The sequence below is a fragment of the Cyanistes caeruleus genome, chromosome 36 (assembly GCF_971803275.1).
Source record: "Cyanistes caeruleus chromosome 36, bCyaCae1.hap1.1, whole genome shotgun sequence".
Classification (NCBI taxonomy): Eukaryota; Metazoa; Chordata; class Aves; order Passeriformes; family Paridae; genus Cyanistes; species Cyanistes caeruleus.
Window position 1 is genome coordinate 1,010,026 of NC_141737.1, and position 19,402 is coordinate 1,029,427.

Below are 19,402 nucleotides of genomic sequence, written 5' to 3' on the forward strand. Positions count from 1 at the left end.
CAGGAGCTCCCAGAAGGTCCCAGGAGCTCCCAGAAGCTCCCAGAAGGTCCCAGGAGGTCCCAGAAGGTCCCAGGAGGTCCCAGGAGGTCCCAGAAGGTCCCAGGAGGTCCCAGGAGCTCCCAGGAGCTCCCAGAAGGTCCCAGGAGGTCCCAGGAGGTCCCAGAAGGTCCCAGGAGCTCCCAGGAGCTCCCAGAAGGTCCCAGGAGGTCCCAGAAGCTCCCAGAAGGTCCCAGGAGGTCCCAGGAGGTCCCACCTTCCACGATGAGCTCGGCCTCGGCCTCGCCGCCGTTGGTGAGGATGCGGTAGCGGCCGGTGTCCTCCTTGGTGGCCTCGTTGAGGATCAGGAAGTGCTTCTTGCCGTCCTTCTTGAAGCGGTACTTGAAGGCGTCCTCGCGGGTCAGCTCCACGCCGTCCTTCGTCCTGAGGGGTGGACACACGGTGGGCACGGGGTGGACACGGGGTGGACATGGGGTGGACACGGGGTGGGTGTGGGGTGGACACGGGGTGGACACAGGTGGACACGGGGTGGACACAGGTGGACACACGGTGGGCGTGGGGTGGACACGGGGTGGACACGGGGTGGACACGGGGTGGACACACGGTGGGCGTGGGGTGGACACAGGTGGACATGGAGTGGATTTGGAGATGGACACAAGGTGGACACATGGTGGACATGGGGTGGATTTGGAGATGGACACAAGATGGACACGGGGTGGACACAGAGTGGACACAGGTGGACACAAGGTGGGCGTGGGGTGGACACAGGTGGACATAGGGTGGATTTGGAGATGGACACAAGGTGAGCGTGGGGTGGACACAGGTTGGACACAGGGTGGGTGTGGGGTGGACACAGGTGGACACGGGGTGGACACGGGGTGGACACAGGTGGACACAAGGTGAGTGTGGGGTGGACACGGGGTGGACATAGGGTGGATTTGGAGATGGACACAAGGTGGACACATGGTGGACATGGGGTGGATTTGGAGATGGACACAAGGTGGACACGGGGTGGACACAGAGTGGACACAGGTGGACACAAGGTGGGCGTGGGGTGGACACAGGTGGACATAGGGTGGATTTGGAGATGGACACAAGGTGGACACAGAGTGGACACGGGGTGGACACACGGTGGGCGTGGGGTGGACACGGGGTGGACACGGGGTGGGCACGGGGTGGACACGGGGTGGACACAGGTGGACACAAGGTGGGCGTGGGGTGGACACGGGGTGGACACCCAGTGGGCGTGGGGTGGACACGGGGTGGACACGGGGTGGACACACGGTGGGCGTGGGTTGGACACAAGGTGGGCATGGGGTGGACACAGGTGGACATAGGGTGGATTTGGAGATGGACACAAGGTGAGCGTGGGGTGGACACAGGTGGACACAAGGTGGGCGTGGGGTGGACACAGGTGGACACGGGGTGGACACAGGTGGACACATGGTGGGTGTAGGGTGGACACGGGGTGGACACAGGTGGACACATGGTGGGTGTGGAGTGGATTTGGAGATGGACACAAGGTGGACACGGGGTGGACACAGAGTGGACACAGGTGGACACAAGGTGGGCGTGGGGTGGACACGGGGTGGACATAGGGTGGATTTGGAGATGGACACAAGGTGGACACAGAGTGGACACGGGGTGGACACACGGTGGGCGTGGGGTGGACACGGGGTGGACACATGGTGGACACACGGTGGGTGTGGGGTGGACACGGGGTGGACACGGGGTGGACACGGGGTGCGTGTGGGGTGGACACACGGTGGGCGTGGGGTGGACACGGGGTGGACACAGGTGGACACAGAGTGGACACAAGGTGGGTGTGGGGTGGACACAAGGTGAGCATGGGGTGGACACAGGTGGACACAAGGTGGACACCCAGTGGGCGTGGGGTGGACACATGGTGGACATGGGGTGGATTTGGAGATGGACACAAGGTGGACACGGGGTGGACACAGGTGGACACAGAGTGGACATGGGCTGGACGCAAGGTGGATGCATGGTGGACACAGGGTGGACACAGGGTGAATTTGGAGATGGACATGGGGTGGACACGAGGTGGACACAGGGTGGACACAGGTGGACACAAGGTGGGTGTGGGGTGGACACAGGGTGGATTTGGACATGGACACAAGGTGGACACAGGGTGGACACAGGGTGGACATGGGGTGGACACCCGGTGGGCGTGGGGTGGACACGGGGTGGACACATGATGGACATGGGGTGGATTTGGAGATGGACACAAGGTGGACACATGGTGGACACAAGGTGGATTTGGAGATGGACACAAGGTGGACACGGGGTGGACACAAGGTGGATGCATGGTGGACACAGGGTGAATTTGGAGATGGACATGGGGTGGACACGAGGTGGACACATGGTGGACGTGGAGTGGATTTGGAGATGGACACGAGGTGGACACAGAGTGGACATGGGGTGGACACGAGGTGGACGTGGGGTGGACACATGGTGGACATGGGGTGGATTTGGAGATGGACATGAGGTGGACATGGGGTGGACACAGAGTGGACATGGGGTGGAGGTGGGGTGGACCCATGGTGGACACAGGGTGGACGTGGGGTGGACATGGGGTGGATTTGGAGATGGACACACAGCCGGACACGCGGACACGCAGGATGGACACAGATGGACACACGGACACACGGCCGGACACACAGGATGGACACAGATGGAGACACGGACACACAGGATGGACACAGGGGATGGACACACAGCTGGACACACGGACACAGATGGACACACAGGATGGACACACAGGATGGACACAGATGGACACACGGACACATGGCTGGACACACAGGATGGACACACAGACACACGGCCGGACACATGGACACAGATGGACACACGGACACAGATGGACACATGGACACACGGACACACGGCCGGACACACAGACACAGATGGACACACAGGATGGACACACAGACACAGATGGACACACAGGATGGACACAGATGGACACACGGACACACGGCTGGACACACAGGATGGACACACGGACACAGATGGACACACAGGATGGACACACAGGATGGACACACGGACACACAGATGGACACACAGGATGGACACACAGGATGGACACACGGACACACAGATGGACACACAGGATGGACACAGATCGACACACGGACACACGGCCGGACACACGGACACAGATGGACACACGGACACACAGATGGACACACAGATGGACACACAGGATGGACACAGATGGACACACGGACACAGAGATGGACACACGGACACAGAGATGGACACATGGACACACAGATGGACACACAGATGGACACACGGACACACAGATGGACACACAGATGGACACACAGGATGGACACAGATGGACACACGGACACACGGCCGGACACACGGACACATGGACACACGGCCGGGCACACGGACACACAGATGGACACACGGCCGGACACACGGACACCCAGATGGACACACGGACACATGGACACACAGCCGGACACACGGACACAGAGATGGACACACGGACACACGGCCGGACACACGGACACGGATGGACACACGGACACACGGCCGGACACACAGGATGGACACACGGACACACGGCCAGACACACAGGATGGACACACGGACACACGGCCGGACACATGGACACAGAGATGGACACATGGACACACAGATGGACACACAGATGGACACACGGACACACAGATGGACACACAGATGGACACACAGGATGGACACAGATGGACACACGGACACACGGCCGGGCACACGGACACACAGATGGACACACGGCCGGACACACGGACACCCAGATGGACACACGGACACATGGACACACAGCCGGACACACGGACACGGATGGACACACGGACACACGGCCAGACACACAGGATGGACACACGGACACACGGCCGGACACACGGACACGGATGGACACACGGACACACGGCCAGACACACAGGATGGACACACGGACACACAGATGGACACACGGCCGGACACACAGACACAGATGGACACACGGACACCCAGATGTCCACCCGCCCGTCCGTCCGTCCGTCCGTCCGTACCACATGACCTGGGCGCCCTCCTCGGACACCTCGGCCTCCAGCACCGCTCGCTCGCCCACCAGCACCTGCTGGTCCTCGGGACCCTTCACTATCGTCACCGGCGGCTCTGCGGACAGGTGCGGACAGGTGAGGGACAGGTGAGGGGGACAGGTGTGGACATGGGACAGGTGAGGGGACAGGTGAGGGGACAGGTGAGAGGTGAGGGGACAGGTGGGGACAGGTGAGGGGACAGGTGAGAGGGGACAGGTGTGGACATGGGACAGGAGAGGGGACAGGTGAGAGGAGAGGGGACAGGTGGGGACAGGTGAGGACAGGTGAGGGGACAGGTGAGAGGTGAGGGGACACAGGACAGGTGAGGGACAGGTGAGAGGGGACAGGTGAGGACAGGTGAGGGACAGGTGAGGGGACAGGTGAGGACAGGTGAGGGACAGGTGAGGGGACAGGTGAGGGACAGGTGAGGACAGGTGAGGACAGGTGAGGTGACTCCAGGGGGTCCCCAAGCCACCCCAAAACCCCCCCTCAGATGTCCCCAGGTGTCCCCCCAGGTGTGTCCACAGGTGTCCCCCCATGTCCCCATGACCCCCCAGGTGTCCCAGGTGAGTACTGACCCCCCCTAGCTGTCCCCAGCTGTGTCCCCAGGTGTCCCCAGCCACCCCCAGGTGTCTGAAGGTGTCCCCAGCACCCCCCAAGTGTGTCCCCATGTCCCCTCAGGTGTCCCAGGTGAGTACTGACCCCCCCAGCTGTCCCCAGGTGTCCCCATATCCCCCCAGGTGTCCCCAGCCCCCCCCAGGTGTGTCCCCATGTCCCCCCAGGTGTCCCCAGGTGTCCCCAGGTGTGTCCCCATGTCCCCCCAGGTGTCCCCCCAGGTGTCCCCAGGTGTTTCCAGCCCCCCCCAGGTGTCCCCAGGTGTCCCCAGGTGTCACTGACCCTTGACGAACACCTCGGTGAAGCTCTTCTCGTCGTTCACCCGGCACTCGTAGGCGGCGTCGTCGGCCAGGGAGCATTTATTGATGGTCAGGATGCGCTTGAGGCCCACGTTCTCAAACACGTACCTGTGAGACACACCTGTCAGCACACCTGGGCACACCTGAGCACACCTGGGGACACCTGAGCACACCTGGGGGTGTCTGGGAGCATTTATTGATGGTCAGGATGCGCTTCAGGCCCACGTTCTCAAACACGTACCTGTGAGACACACCTGAGCACACCTGGGGACACCTGGGCACACCTGGGGACACCTGGGGACACACCTGGGGACACCTGGGACACACCTGAGCACACCTGGGACACACCTGGGCACACCTGAGCTACACCTGGGGGTGTCTGGGGGCATTTATTGATGGTCAGGATGCGCTTGAGGCCCACGTTCTCAAACACGTACCTGTGAGACACACCTGAGCACACCTGGGCACACCTGGGGACACCTGGGGACACACCTGAGCACACCTGGGGACACCTGGGACACACCTGGGCACACCTGGGCACACCTGGGCACACCTGGGCACACCTGGGGACATCTGGGGACACCTGGGGACACCTGGGACACACCTGGGGACACCTGGGGACACCTGGGCACACCTGAGCACACCTGGGGACACCTGGGACACACCTGGGCACACCTGAGCACACCTAGGACACACCTGGGCACACCTGGGCACACCTGGGGACACACCTGGGCACACCTGGGACACACCTGGGGACACCTGGGACACCTGGGGACACACCTGGACACACCTGAGCACACCTGAGCACACCTGAGCTACACCTGGGGGTGTCTGGGGGCATTTATTGATGGTCAGGATGCGCTTGAGGCCCACGTTCTCAAACACGTACCTGTGAGACACACCTGAGCACACCTGGGCACACCTGGGGACACCTGGGGACACACCTGGGGACACCTGGGACACACCTGGGACACCTGGGGACACACCTGAGCACACCTGGGCACACCTGAGCACACCTGGGGACACCTGGGGACACACCTGAGCACACCTGGACACACCTGGGGACACCTGGACACACCTGGGACACACCTGGGGACACCTGGGGACACCTGGGACACACCTGGGCACACCTGAGCACACCTGGGGACACCTGGGACACACCTGGGCACACCTGGGGACACACCTGGGCACACCTGGGACACACCTGGGGACACCTGGGGACACACCTGGACACACCTGAGCACACCTGGGCACACCTGAGACACACCTGGGGGTGTCTGGGGGCATTTATTGATGGTCAGGATGCGCTTCAGGCCCACGTTCTCAAACACATACCTGTGAGACACCTGTCAGCACACCTGGGGACACCTGGGGACACCTGGGGACACCTGGGGACACACCTGAGCACACCTGGGGACACACCTGGGGACACCTGAGCACACCTGGGACACACCTGAGCACACCTGAGCTACACCTGGGGGTGTCTGGGGGCATTTATTGATGGTCAGGATGCGCTTCAGGCCCACGTTCTCAAACACGTACCTGTGAGACACCTGTCAGCACACCTGGGCACACCTGGGCACACCTGGGGACACCTGGGGACACCTGGGCACACCTGGGACACACCTAAGGACACCTGGGGACACACCTGAGCACACCTGGGCACACCTGGGGACACCTGGGGACACCTGGGCACACCTGGGGACACCTGGGCACACCTGGGCACACCTGGGGACACCTGGGGACACCTGGGACACACCTGAGCACACCTGGGACACACCTGGGCACACCTGGGCACACCTGGGGACACACCTGGGCACACCTGGGACACACCTGGGGACACCTGGGACACCTGGGACACCTGGGACACACCTGGGCACACCTGGGCACACCTAGGACACACCTGGGGACACCTGGGGACACCTGGGACACCTGGGACACACCTGGGCACACCTGGGCACACCTGGGGACACACCTGGACACACCTGAGCACACCTGGGCACACCTGGACACACCTGAGCACACCTGGGCACACCTGGGGACACCTGAGCACACCTGGGCACACCTGGGGACACCTGAGCTACACCTGGGGGTGTCTGGGAGCATTTATTGATGGTCAGGATGCGCTTCAGGCCCACGTTCTCAAACACGTACCTGTGAGACACACCTGAGCACACCTGGGCACACCTGGGACACCTGGGGACACCTGGGGACACCTGGGACACACCTGGGACACACCTGAGCACACCTGGGGACACCTGGGGACACACCTGAGCACACCTGGGCACACCTGGGGACACCTGGGGACACCTGGGGACACACCTGAGCACACCTGGGCACACCTGGGGACACCTGAGCACACCTGGGCACACCTGGGCACACCTGGGGACACCTGGGACACACCTGGGACACACCTGGACACACCTGGGGACACCTGGGGACACCTGGGACACACCTGGGACACACCTGGGCACACCTGAGCACACCTGGGGACACCTGGGACACACCTGGGGACACACCTGAGCACACCTGAGCACACCTGAGCACACCTGGGACACCTGGGGACACACCTGAGCACACCTGGGGACACCTGAGCACACCTGGGGGTGTCTGGGAGCATTTATTGATGGTCAGGATGCGCTTCAGGCCCACGTTCTCAAACACGTACCTGTGAGACACACCTGAGCACACCTGGGCACACCTGGGGACACCTGGGGACACCTGGGCACACCTGGGCACACCTGGGGACACCTGGGACACACCTGGGGACACACCTGGGACACACCTGGGCACACCTGGGGACACCTGGGGACACACCTGGGGACACCTGGGGACACACCTGGGGACACCTGGGGACACCTGGGGACACCTGGGGACACACCTGAGCACACCTGAGCACACCTGGGCACACCTGAGCACACCTGAGCACACCTGGGACACACCTGAGCACACCTGGGCACACCTGGGGACACCTGGGACACACCTGGGGACACCTGGGGACACCTGGGACACACCTGGGGACACCTGAGCACACCTGGGCACACCTGGGACACACCTGGGGACACCTGGGACACCTGGGACACACCTGGGGACACCTGAGCACACCTGAGCACACCTGGGCACACCTGGGACACACCTGGGGACACCTGAGCACACCTGGGCACACCTGGGCACACCTGGGGACACCTGAGCACACCTGGGGACACCTGGGACACACCTGGGGACACCTGGGACACACCTGGGGACACCTGGGACACCTGGGACACACCTGGGACACACCTGGGACACACCTGAGCACACCTGGGCACACCTGGGCACACCTGGGGACACCTGGGCACACCTGAGACACACCTGGGGACACCTGGGGACACACCTGAGCACACCTGGGCACACCTGGGCACACCTGAGCTACACCTGGGGACACCTGGGCACACCTGAGCACACCTGGGCACACCTAGGACACACCTGGGACACCTGGGGGGACACCTGGGCACACCTGGGCACACCTGGGCACACCTGGGCACACCTGGACACACCTGGGGACACCTGGGCACTCACTTGTTGCTGGGTTTGATCAGCTGACCGTTCTTGTACCATTTCAGGGGCACCTGGGGCTGTTTGGGGTCACACCTGGGCACACCTGGGCACACCTGGGCACACCTGGGCACACCTGGACACACCTGGGGGGGTCTGGGGACACACCTGGGCACACCTGGGCACACCTGGGCACACCTGGACACTCACTTGTTGCTGGGTTTGATCAGCTGACCGTTCTTGTACCATTTCAGGGGCACCTGGGGCTGTTTGGGGTCACACCTGGACACACCTGGGCACACCTGGGCACACCTGGGCACACCTGGGCACTCACTTGTTGCTGGGTTTGATCAGCTGACCGTTCTTGTACCATTTCAGGGGCAGGTCGGGGTTGCTCAGCTCCACCATCAGCCGGATCTTGTTGCCCTTGTCCACCTGGTAGGCCGGGTCCAGCTTCCGGATGAAGGCTGGGGATGCACAGGTGAGCTCAGGTGAGCTCCAGGTGGGCTCAGGTGAGCTCCAGGTGGGCTCAGGTGAGCTCAGGTGAGCTCAGGTGGGCTCAGGTGAGCTCCAGATGTGCTCAGGTGAGCTCAGGTGAGCTCAGGTGGGCTCAGGTGAGCTCCAGATGTGCTCAGGTGAGCTCAGGTGAGCTCCAGGTGGGCTCAGGTGAGCCCCAGATGTGCTCAGGTGAGCTCAGGTGAGCCCCAGATGTGCTCAGGTGAGCTCCAGGTGGGCTCAGGTGAGCTCAGGTGAGCACCAGGTGGGCTCAGGTGAGCTCCAGGTGGGCTCAGGTGAGCTCCAGATGTGCTCAGGTGAGCTCCAGGTGGGCTCAGGTGAGCTCAGGTGAGCTCAGGTGAGCTCCAGATGTGCTCAGGTGGGCTCAGGTGAGCTCAGGTGAGCTCCAGATGTGCTCAGGTGAGCTCCAGGTGGGCTCAGGTGAGCACCAGGTGAGCTCAGGTGAGCTCAGGTGAGCTCAGGTGAGCTCCAGGTGGGCTCAGGTGAGCTCCAGATGTGCTCAGGTGAGCTCAGGTGAGCCCCAGATGTGCTCAGGTGAGCTCCAGGTGGGCTCAGGTGAGCTCAGGTGAGCTCCAGGTGGGCTCAGGTGAGCTCCAGATGTGCTCAGGTGAGCTCCAGGTGGGCTCAGGTGAGCTCAGGTGAGCTCAGGTGAGCTCCAGATGTGCTCAGGTGGGCTCAGGTGAGCTCAGGTGAGCTCCAGATGTGCTCAGGTGAGCTCCAGGTGGGCTCAGGTGAGCACCAGGTGAGCTCAGGTGAGCTCAGGTGAGCTCAGGTGAGCTCCAGGTGGGCTCAGGTGAGCTCCAGATGTGCTCAGGTGAGCTCAGGTGAGCCCCAGATGTGCTCAGGTGAGCTCCAGGTGGGCTCAGGTGAGCTCAGGTGAGCTCCAGATGTGCTCAGGTGAGCTCAGGTGAGCTCCAGGTGGGCTCAGGTGAGCTCCAGATGTGCTCAGGTGAGCTCCAGGTGGGCTCAGGTGAGCTCCAGATGTGCTCAGGTGAGCACCAGGTGAGCTCAGGTGAGCTCCAGGTGGGCTCAGGTGAGCTCAGGTGAGCTCCAGGTGGGCTCAGGTGACCTCCAGATGTGCTCAGGTGAGCACCAGGTGGGCTCAGGTGAGCACCAGGTGGGCTCAGGTGAGCTCCAGATGTGCTCAGGTGAGCTCCAGGTGGGCTCAGGTGAGCTCAGGTGGGCTCAGGTGAGCTCCAGGTGGGCTCAGGTGAGCTCAGGTGAGCACCAGGTGGGCTCAGGTGAGCTCAGGTGAGCTCCAGGTGAGCTCAGGTGAGCTCAGGTGGGCTCAGGTGAGCTCAGGTGAGCCCCAGATGTGCTCAGGTGAGCACCAGGTGAGCTCAGGTGAGCTCAGGTGAGCTCAGGTGAGCCCCAGGTGAGCTCAAGTGAGCCCCAGATGTGCTCAGGTGAGCTCAGGTGAGCTCAGGTGAGCTCCAGATGTGCTCAGGTGAGCTCAGGTGAGCTCAGGTGAGCTCCAGATGTGCTCAGGTGAGCTCAGGTGAGCTCAGGTGAGCTCCAGATGTGCTCAGGTGAGCTCCAGGTGGGCTCAGGTGAGCCCCAGGTGAGCTCAAGTGAGCCCCAGATGTGCTCAGGTGAGCTCAGGTGAGGCTCTTGAGCCGCTCCCATCCCCCCAAAAAACCCCAAAAACCTCAAAAAAACAATCCTAAAAAATTCCCTAAAAAATTATTAAAAATTCCAAAAAAATTCCCAAAAAATCCCAAAAAATTCCTAAAAATTCCCGAATTCCCAGATTTTCCCACCTTCGCTCTTCTTGGGCTCCACCTTGATCTTCTTGAGGTGTTTGAGCCGCTCCCATTCCCAAAAACCCTCAAAAAACCTCAAAAAACCCCCAAAAAATGCTCAAAAAATTCATAAAAAATCTTAAAAAATTCCCCAAAAATTCCCAAAAATTCCCAAAATTCCCGAATTCCCGGATTTTCCCACCTTCGCTCTTCTTGGGCTCCACCTTGATCTTCTGGAGGTGTTTGAGCTCCTCCCATTCCCAAAAAACCTCAAAAAACCCCAAAAAATCCCCCCAAAATTCCCTCAAAATTCATAAAACAATCCTAAAAAAATCCTAAAAAATTCCAAAAAAAATCCCAAAAAATTCCAAAAAATTCCAAAAAAATCCCAAAAAATTCCCAAAAATTCCCAAAAATTCCCAAAAAATTCCCCAAATTCCCGAATTCCCGGATTTTCCCACCTTCGCTCTTCTTGGGCTCCACCTTGATCTTCTTGAGGCGCTTGAGCCGCTCCCATCCCCCAAAAACCCTTAAAAAATCTCCCAAAAATTCATAAAAAATTCATAAAAAATAAAAAAAAAAATCCCAAAAAATCCCAAAAAATTCCAAAAAATTCCAAAAAAAATTCCAAAAAATCCCAAAAAATTCCCCAAAATTCCCGAATTCCCGGATTTTCCCACCTTCGCTCTTCTTGGGCTTCACCTTGATCTTCTTGAGGTGCTTCAGCCGCTCCCATTCCCAAAAACCCTCAAAAAAACCCCAAAAATTGCTCAATAAATCCTTAAAAAATTAAAAAAAATCCCCAAAAATTCCCCAAAATTCCCAAAAAATTCCCAAAATTCCCGAATTCCCGGATTTTCCCACCTTCGCTCTTCTTGGGCTCCACCTTGATCTTCTTGAGGCGCTTCAGCCGCTCCCATCCCCCAAAAACCCTTAAAAAATCTCCCAAAAATTCATAAAAAATTCATAAAAAATAAAAAAAAAAATCCCAAAAAATTCCAAAAAATTCATAAAAAATCCTAAAAAAAATCCAAAAAATTCCCAAAAATTCCCAAAATCCCCAAATTCCCGGATTTTCCCACCTTCGCTCTTCTTGGGCTTCACCTTGATCTTCTTGAGGTGCTTGAGCCGCTCCCATTCCCAAAAACCCTCAAAAAAACTCAAAAAACCCCCAAAAAAATCCTTAAAAAATTTTAAAAAAATCCAAAAAAATTCAAAAAAATTCCCAAAAAATTCCCAAAAATTCCCCAAAATTCCCGAATTCCCGGATTTTCCCACCTTCACTCTTCTTGGGCTCCACCTTGATCTTCTTGAGGCGCTTGAGCATGCCGCGGAGGTCGGTGATGCCGTACTGGAAGGCGATGCGCTCGTACTCGCTCTTCTTGGTGACGCCCTTGAGCAGTTCCCAGATCTCGGGGGGGATGGTGTCTTCTTCATCGTCCTTCTTCTTCCTCCTCGTCTCCTCCGCTTGCTCCTCCCTGCGGGGGATCAGCCTCATCCTCATCTTCATCATCCTCATCGTCATCTCCATCATCCTCATCATCCTCATCCCCATCCTCATCTTCATCATCATCATCCCCATCCTCATCATCATCCTCCCCATCCTCATCTTCATCATCCTCATCGTCATCCCCATCATCCCCATCCTCATTCCTTCATCATCATCATCCCCATCCTCATCTTCATCTTCATCATCCTCATCATCATCCCCATCCCCATCTTCATCATCATCCTCCTCATCGTCATCTTCATCATCCTCATCGTCCCCATCCTCATCATCATCCTCATCCCCATCTTCATCATCCTCATCGTCATCCCCATCATCCCCATCCTCATTCCTTCATCATCATCCCCATCCTCATCTTCATCTTCATCATCCTCATCATCATCCGCATCCCCATCTTCATCATCATCCTCCCCATCCTCATCTTCATCATCATCATCCCCATCCTCATTCCTCCATCATCATCCCCATCCTCATCTTCATCTTCATCATCCTCATCATCATCCCCATCCCCATCTTCATCATCATCCTCCCCATCCTCATCTTCATCATCCTCATCATCCTCATCCCCATCCTCATCTTCATCATCATCCTCCCCATCCTCATCTTCATCCTCATCCTCGTCCCATCCCCATCCTCATCGTCTTCATCATCATCCCCATCCTCATCATCATCCTCCCCATCCTCATCATCTTCATCTTCATCATCCTCATCATCTCCATCCTCATCTCCATCATCATCCTCATCATCTTCATCTTCATCATCCTCATCATCTCCATCCTCATCTCCGTCATCATCCTCGTCATCCTCATCATCCTCCCCATCCTCATCTTCATCATCCTCATCATCATCCTCCCCATCCTCATCGTCATCTTCATCATCATCCTCATCATCCTCATCCCCATCCTCATCTTCATCCTCATCCTCGTCCCATCCCCATCCTCATCGTCTTCATCGTCATCTCCATCCTCATCTCCATCATCATCATCCTCAACCTCATCTTCATCATCCTCATCGTCATCTTCATCCTCCCCATCCTCATTCCTTCATCATCATCCCCATCCTCATCGTCATCTTCATCATCATCCTCATCATCATCCCCATCCCCATCTTCATCATCATCCTCCTCATCTCCATCATCATCCTCATCCTCATCATCTTCATCTTCATCATCCTCATCGTCATCTTCATCATCCCCATCCTCATTCCTTCATCATCCTCCCCATCCTCATCGTCATCTTCATCATCCTCATCGTCTCCATCCTCATCTCCATCATCATCCTCGTCATCGTCATCCCCATCCTCATCTTCATCTTCATCATCCTCATCATCATCATCTTCATCATCCTCATTGTCATCTTCATCATCCCCATCCTCATTCCTTCATCATCCTCCCCATCCTCATCTTCATCATCATCCTCATCATCATCCCCATCCTCATCTTCATCCTCATCCTCCCCATCCTCATCTCCATCATCATCATCCTCATCCTCATCATCTTCATCTTCATCATCCTCATCGTCATCTTCATCATCCCCATCCTCATTCCTTCATCATCCTCCCCATCCTCATCGTCATCTTCATCATCCTCATCGTCTCCATCCTCATCTCCATCATCATCCTCGTCATCCTCATCATCATCATCCTCATTGTCATCTTCATCATCCACATCCTCATTCCTTCATCATCCTCATCCTCATCTTCATCATCCTCATCGTCATCTTCATCATCCCCATCCTCATTCCTTCATCATCCCCATCCTCATCTTCATCTTCATCTTCATCATCCTCATCATCATCCCCATCCCCATCTTCATCATCATCCTCCCCATCCTCATCTTCATCTTCATCATCATCCTCATCATCCTCATTGTCATCTTCATCATCCTTATCGTCCCCATCCTCATCTCCATCATCATCCTCGTCCCATGCACATCCCCATCTTCATCATCCTCATCATCATCCTCATCATCATCATCCCCATCTTCATCTTCATCATCTTCATCACCTTCATCATCATCCTCGTTCCATCCCCATCCTCATCTTTGTTCCTTCATCATCATCATCATCATCCCTATCATCTTCATCCTCATCATCATCATCCCCATCCTCATCTCCATCATCATCCTCATCATCATCTTCATCCTCATCATCCTCATCCTCGTTCCATCCCCATCATCCTCATCCTCTTCATCATCCCCATCCTCATCTTCATCATCCTCATCATCATCATCATCATCCTCATCCTCATCTTCATCATCCCCATCCTCATCTCCATCATCATCCTCATCTTCATCCTCATCATCCTCATCATCCTCATCCTCATTCCATCCCCATCATCCTCATCATCCTCATCCTCTTCATCATCCCCATCCTCATCTTCATCATCATCCTCCCCATCCTCATCATCATCTTCATCATCCTCATCGTCTCCATCCTCATCTCCATCATCATCCTCATCATCCTCATCTTCATCATCCTCATCATCATCCCCATCCTCATCTTCATCATCATCCTTGTCCCATCCCCATCCTCATCATCCTCATCATCATCTCCATCCTCATCTTCGTTCCTTCATCATCCTCATCATCATCATCCTTATCCTCATCTTCGTCATTCTCATCATCATCATCATCCTCATCTTCATCATCCTCATCATCCCCATCCTCGTCTTCATCATCCTCATCCTCGTTCCTTCATCATCCTCGTCCCATCCCCATCCTCATCTTCATCATCCTCATCCCAACCCCAACCCTCCTGCTCTTCCTCCTCCTCCTGTTCTTCCTCCCCTCTTCTTCCTCCTCCTCCTCCTCCCCCTACTCTTCCTCCCCTCTTCCTCTTCCTCTTCCTCCTAATCCTCCTGCTCTTCCTCCTCTTCCTCCTCCTGTTCTTCCTCCTGCTCTTCCTCCTCTTCCTCTTCCTCCTCTTCCTCTTCCTCCTCCTTCTCCTCTTCCTCTTCTTCCTGTTCTTCCTCCTCCTCCTCCTCCTTCTCCTGTTCTTCCTCCTCCTCCTCTTCCTCTTCCTCCTCTTCCTCCTCCTCCTTCTTCTCCTCCTCCTCCTCTTCATCTTCCTCCTCCTCTTCCTCCCCCTGCTCTTCCTCCTCCTCCTCCTGCTCCTCCTCTTCCTCCTCTCTTCCTCCTCCTCCTCTTCCTCCTCCTCCTCCTCCTTCTCCAGTTCTTCCTCCTCCTCTTCCTCTTCCTCTTCCTCCTCTTTTTCCTCCCCCTGCTCTTCCTCCTCCTCCTGTTCTTCCTCCTCCTCCTCCTCCTCCTACTCCTCCTCTTCCTCCTCTCTTCCTCCCCCTGCTCTTCCTCCTCCTCTTCCTCCTCCTCCTGCTCTTCCTCCTCCTCCTCTTCCTCCTCCTCCTGCTCTTCCTCCTCCTCCTCTTCCTGTTCTTCCTCCTCCTCCTCCTCCTCCTTCTCCTCCTCTTCCTCCTCCTGCTCTTCCTCCCCTCCTCCTCCTCCTCCTCACCTCTTTTTCAGGAGCCCGCTGAAGTCCAGCTCTCCGGCCATTTCATCCTTGGAGTCGTCCCTGGAGGGGGGACCCGGATTTTTGGGGGGATTTGGGGATTTTTGGGGATTTTGGGGGATTTTTTTTGGATTTTTGGGGAATTTTGGCGATTTTTTTGGATTTTTGGGGGGATTTTTTTATGATTTTTTTTTGATTTTTGGGGGGATTTGTGGGAATTTTGGGGAGGTTTTGAAGGGATTTTGATGAGGTCTAAGAGGGATTCAGGGATTTTGGGGGGATTTTGGGGGATTTTGGGGGATTTTGGGGGATTTTGGGGGGATTTTGGGATTTGGGGATTTTTGGGGATTTTTTTTGATTTTTGGGGGGATTTTTGGGGGGATTTCTGGGGGGATTTTTGGGAATTTTGGGGAGGTTTTGAAGGGATTTTGATGAGGTCTAAGAGGGATTCGGGGATTTTGGGGGAATTTGGGGGGATTTTGGGGGGATTTGGGGATTTTGGGATTTTTTGGGAATTTTTTGGGGATTTTTGGAGATTTTTTTTATTTTTTGGGGGATTTTTGGGGGGATTTCTGGGAATTTTGGGGAGGTTTTGAAGGGATTTTGATGAGGTCTAAGAGGGATTCGGGGATTTTGGGGGAATTTTGGGAGATTTTGGGGGGATTTTGGGATTTTGGGATTTTTTGGGAATTTTGGGGATTTTTGGAGATTTTTTTTTATTTTTGGGGATTATTGGGGATTTTTTTTGATTTTTGGGGATTTTTTGGGGGGTTTTTGGGGGTCTCGAGGAGGTTTTTGGGGTCCCAGGCAGGATTTTGGGGGTCCCGAGGAGTTTTTTGGGGTCCTGGGGGGGATTTTGAGGAGGTTTTTGGGGTCCCAGGCAGGATTTTGGGGGTCCCGAGGAGTTTTTTGGGGTCCTGGGGGGGATTTTGAGGAGGTTTTTGGGGGTTCCAGGCAGGATTTTGGGGCTCCCAGGTGGGATTTTGGGGCTCCCAGGTGGGATTTTGAGGAGGTTTTTGGGGTCCCAGGCAGGATTTTGGGGGTCCCAGGTGGGATTTTGGGGGTCCCCGGTGGGATTTTGGGGAGGGGTCTCCACACTCACGATCTCTTGAAGGCCTGCAGGACGTTGTCCGAGCCCGAGGGGCGTCCGGCTGTGGGGGGGGGGAGAGGGGTGTGAGACCCCCCGGGACCCCCAACCCTGAACCCCAAATTCGGGGGGGGGGGGTCCTGGAGGAGTTTTTGGGGTCCCCGGTGGATTTTGGGGCATCCAGGGGGGGTTTTGGGGGTGTCCAGGGGGATTTTGGGGTCCCCAGGTGAGTTTTGGGGTCCCCAGGTGAGTTTTGGGGTAGATTTTGGGGTCCCCAGGTGGATTTTGGGGTCCCCAAGGTGGATTTTGGGGTGATTTTGGGGGTTTTTGGGGCGCACCCTCGACGTCGATGTTGAAGGAGCAGCTGTCCTTGGCCGTGACCTCACCCCTGTCCCCAGCTGAGTTTTGGAGTGGATTTTGGGGTCCCAAGGTTGATTTTGGGGTTCCCAGGTGAGTTTTGGGGTTCCCAAGGTGGATTTAGGGGTTCCCAGGTGAGTTTTGGGGTGATTTGGGGGTTTTTGGGGTGTACCCTCGACGTCGATGTTGAAGGAGCAGCTGTCCTTGGCCGTGACCTCACCCCTGTCCCCAGGTGAGTTTTGGGGTCCCCAGGTGAGTTTTGGGGTGGATTTTGGGGACCCCAGGTTGATTTTGGGGTTCCCAGGTGAGTTTTGGGGTTTCCAGGTGGATTTTGGGGTGATTTTGGGGGTTTTTGGGGCGTACCCTCGACATCGATGTTGAAGGAGCAGCTGTCCTTCTTGTCCTTGGCTGTGACCTCACCCCTGTCCCCAGGTGAGTTTTGGGGTCCCCAGGTGAGTTTTGGGGTGGATCTTGGGGTCCCCAGGTTGATTTTGGGGTTCCCAGGTGAGTTTTGGGGTGATTTTGGGGTGATTTTGGGGTGATTTTGGGGGTTTTTGGGGCGTACCCTCGACGTCGATGTTGAAGGAACAGCTGTCCTTCTTGTCCTTGGCCGTGACCTCACCCCTGTCCCCAGGTGAGTTTTGGGGTTCCCAGCTGAGTTTTGGGGTGGATTTTGGGGTTCCCAGGTGGATTTTGGGGTTCCCAGGTAAGTTTTGGGGTGATTTTGGGGTGATTTTGGGGTGATTTGGGGGTTTTTGGGGCGTACCCTCGACGTCGATGTTGAAGGAGCAGCTGTCCTTCTTGTCCTTGGCCGTGACCTCACCCCTGTCCCCAGGTGAGTTTTGGGGTCCCCAGGTGAGTTTTGAAGTGGATTTTGGGGTCCCCAGGTTGATTTTGGGGTTCCCAGGTGAGTTTTGGGGTGATTTTGGGGTGATTTTGGGGTGATTTGGGGGTTTTTGGGGCGTACCCTCGACGTCGATATTGAAGGAGCAGCTGTCCTTCTTGTCCTTGGCTGTGACCTCACCCCTGTCCCCAGGTGAGTTTTGGGGTCCCCAGGTGAGTTTTGGGGTGGATTTTGGGTTCCCCAAGTGGATTTTGGGGTCCCCAAGGTGGATTTAGGGGTTCCCAGGTGGATTTTGGGGTGATTTGGGGGTTTTTGGGGTGTACCCTCGACGTCGATGTTGAAGGAGCAGCTGTCCTTGGCCGTGACCTCACCCCTGTCCCCAGGTGAGTTTTGGGGTCCCCAGGTGAGCTTTGGGGTGGATTTTGGGGTTCCCAGGTGGATTTTGGGGTTCCCAGGTGAGTTTTGGGGTGATTTTGGGGTGATTTTGGGGTGATTTGGGGGTTTTTGGGGCGTACCCTCGACGTCGATGTTGAAGGAGCAGCTGTCCTTGTCCATGACCTCACCCCTGTCCCCAGGTGAGTTTTGGGGTGGATTTTGGGGTTCCCAGGTGGATTTTGGGTTTCCCAGGTGAGTTTTGGTGTCCCCAGGTGGATTTTGGGGTGATTTTGGAGGTTTTTGGGGTGCACCCTCGACATGGAAATTGAAGGAGCAGCTGTCCTTCTTGTCCTTGGCCGTGACCTCACCCCTGTCCCCAGGTGAGTTTTGGGGTCCCCAGGTGAGTTTTGGGGTCCCCAGGTGAGTTTTGGGGTGGATTTTGGGGTCCCCAGGTGGATTTTGGGGTCCCCAAGGTGGATTTAGGGGTCTCCAGGTAGATTTTGGGGTGATTTTGGGGGTTTTTGGGGCGTACCCTCGACGTCGATGTTGAAGGAGCAGCTGTCCTTCTTGTCCTTGGCTGTGACCTCACCCCTGTCCCCAGGTGAGTTTTGGGGTCCCCAGGTGAGTTTTGGGGTGGATTTTGGGGTCCCGAAGTGGATTTTGGGGTCCCCAAGGTGGATTTAGGGGTTCCCAGGTGGATTTTGGGGTGATTTTGGGGGTTTTTGGGGCGCACCCTCGACATCGATGTTGAAGGAGCAGCTGTCCTTGGCCGTGACCTCACCCCTGTCCCCAGGTGAGTTTTGGGGTTCCCAGGTGAGTTTTGGGGTCCCCAGGTGAGTTTTGGGGTGGATCTTGGGGTCCCCAGGTTGATTTTGGGGTCCCCAAGGTGGATTTAGGGGTTCCCAGGTGGATTTTGGGGTGATTTGGGGGTTTTTGGGGCGTACCCTCGACATCAATGTTGA

General features: G+C 56.6%; 1 protein-coding gene across 4 annotated transcripts in view; it reads right to left on the minus strand.

Moving 5' to 3' along the window:
- The window catches only part of MYBPC2 (myosin binding protein C2), a 90,110-nt gene that overhangs the window by 54,412 nt on the left and 16,296 nt on the right, over positions 1–19,402 (minus strand). For all 4 annotated transcript variants that reach the window (XM_086871606.1, XM_086871607.1, XM_086871605.1 and 1 more), the window contains exons 7-13: positions 16,880–16,928; positions 15,781–15,840; positions 12,088–12,287; positions 8,886–9,018; positions 5,001–5,125; positions 4,074–4,179; positions 254–420 (exon numbers count right to left, since the gene is read on the minus strand). In XM_086871606.1, the coding sequence (XP_086727732.1) occupies positions 254–420; positions 4,074–4,179; positions 5,001–5,125; positions 8,886–9,018; positions 12,088–12,287; positions 15,781–15,840; positions 16,880–16,928 (840 nt within the window). The remainder of the gene's footprint in view (positions 1–253; positions 421–4,073; positions 4,180–5,000; positions 5,126–8,885; positions 9,019–12,087; positions 12,288–15,780; positions 15,841–16,879; positions 16,929–19,402) is intronic.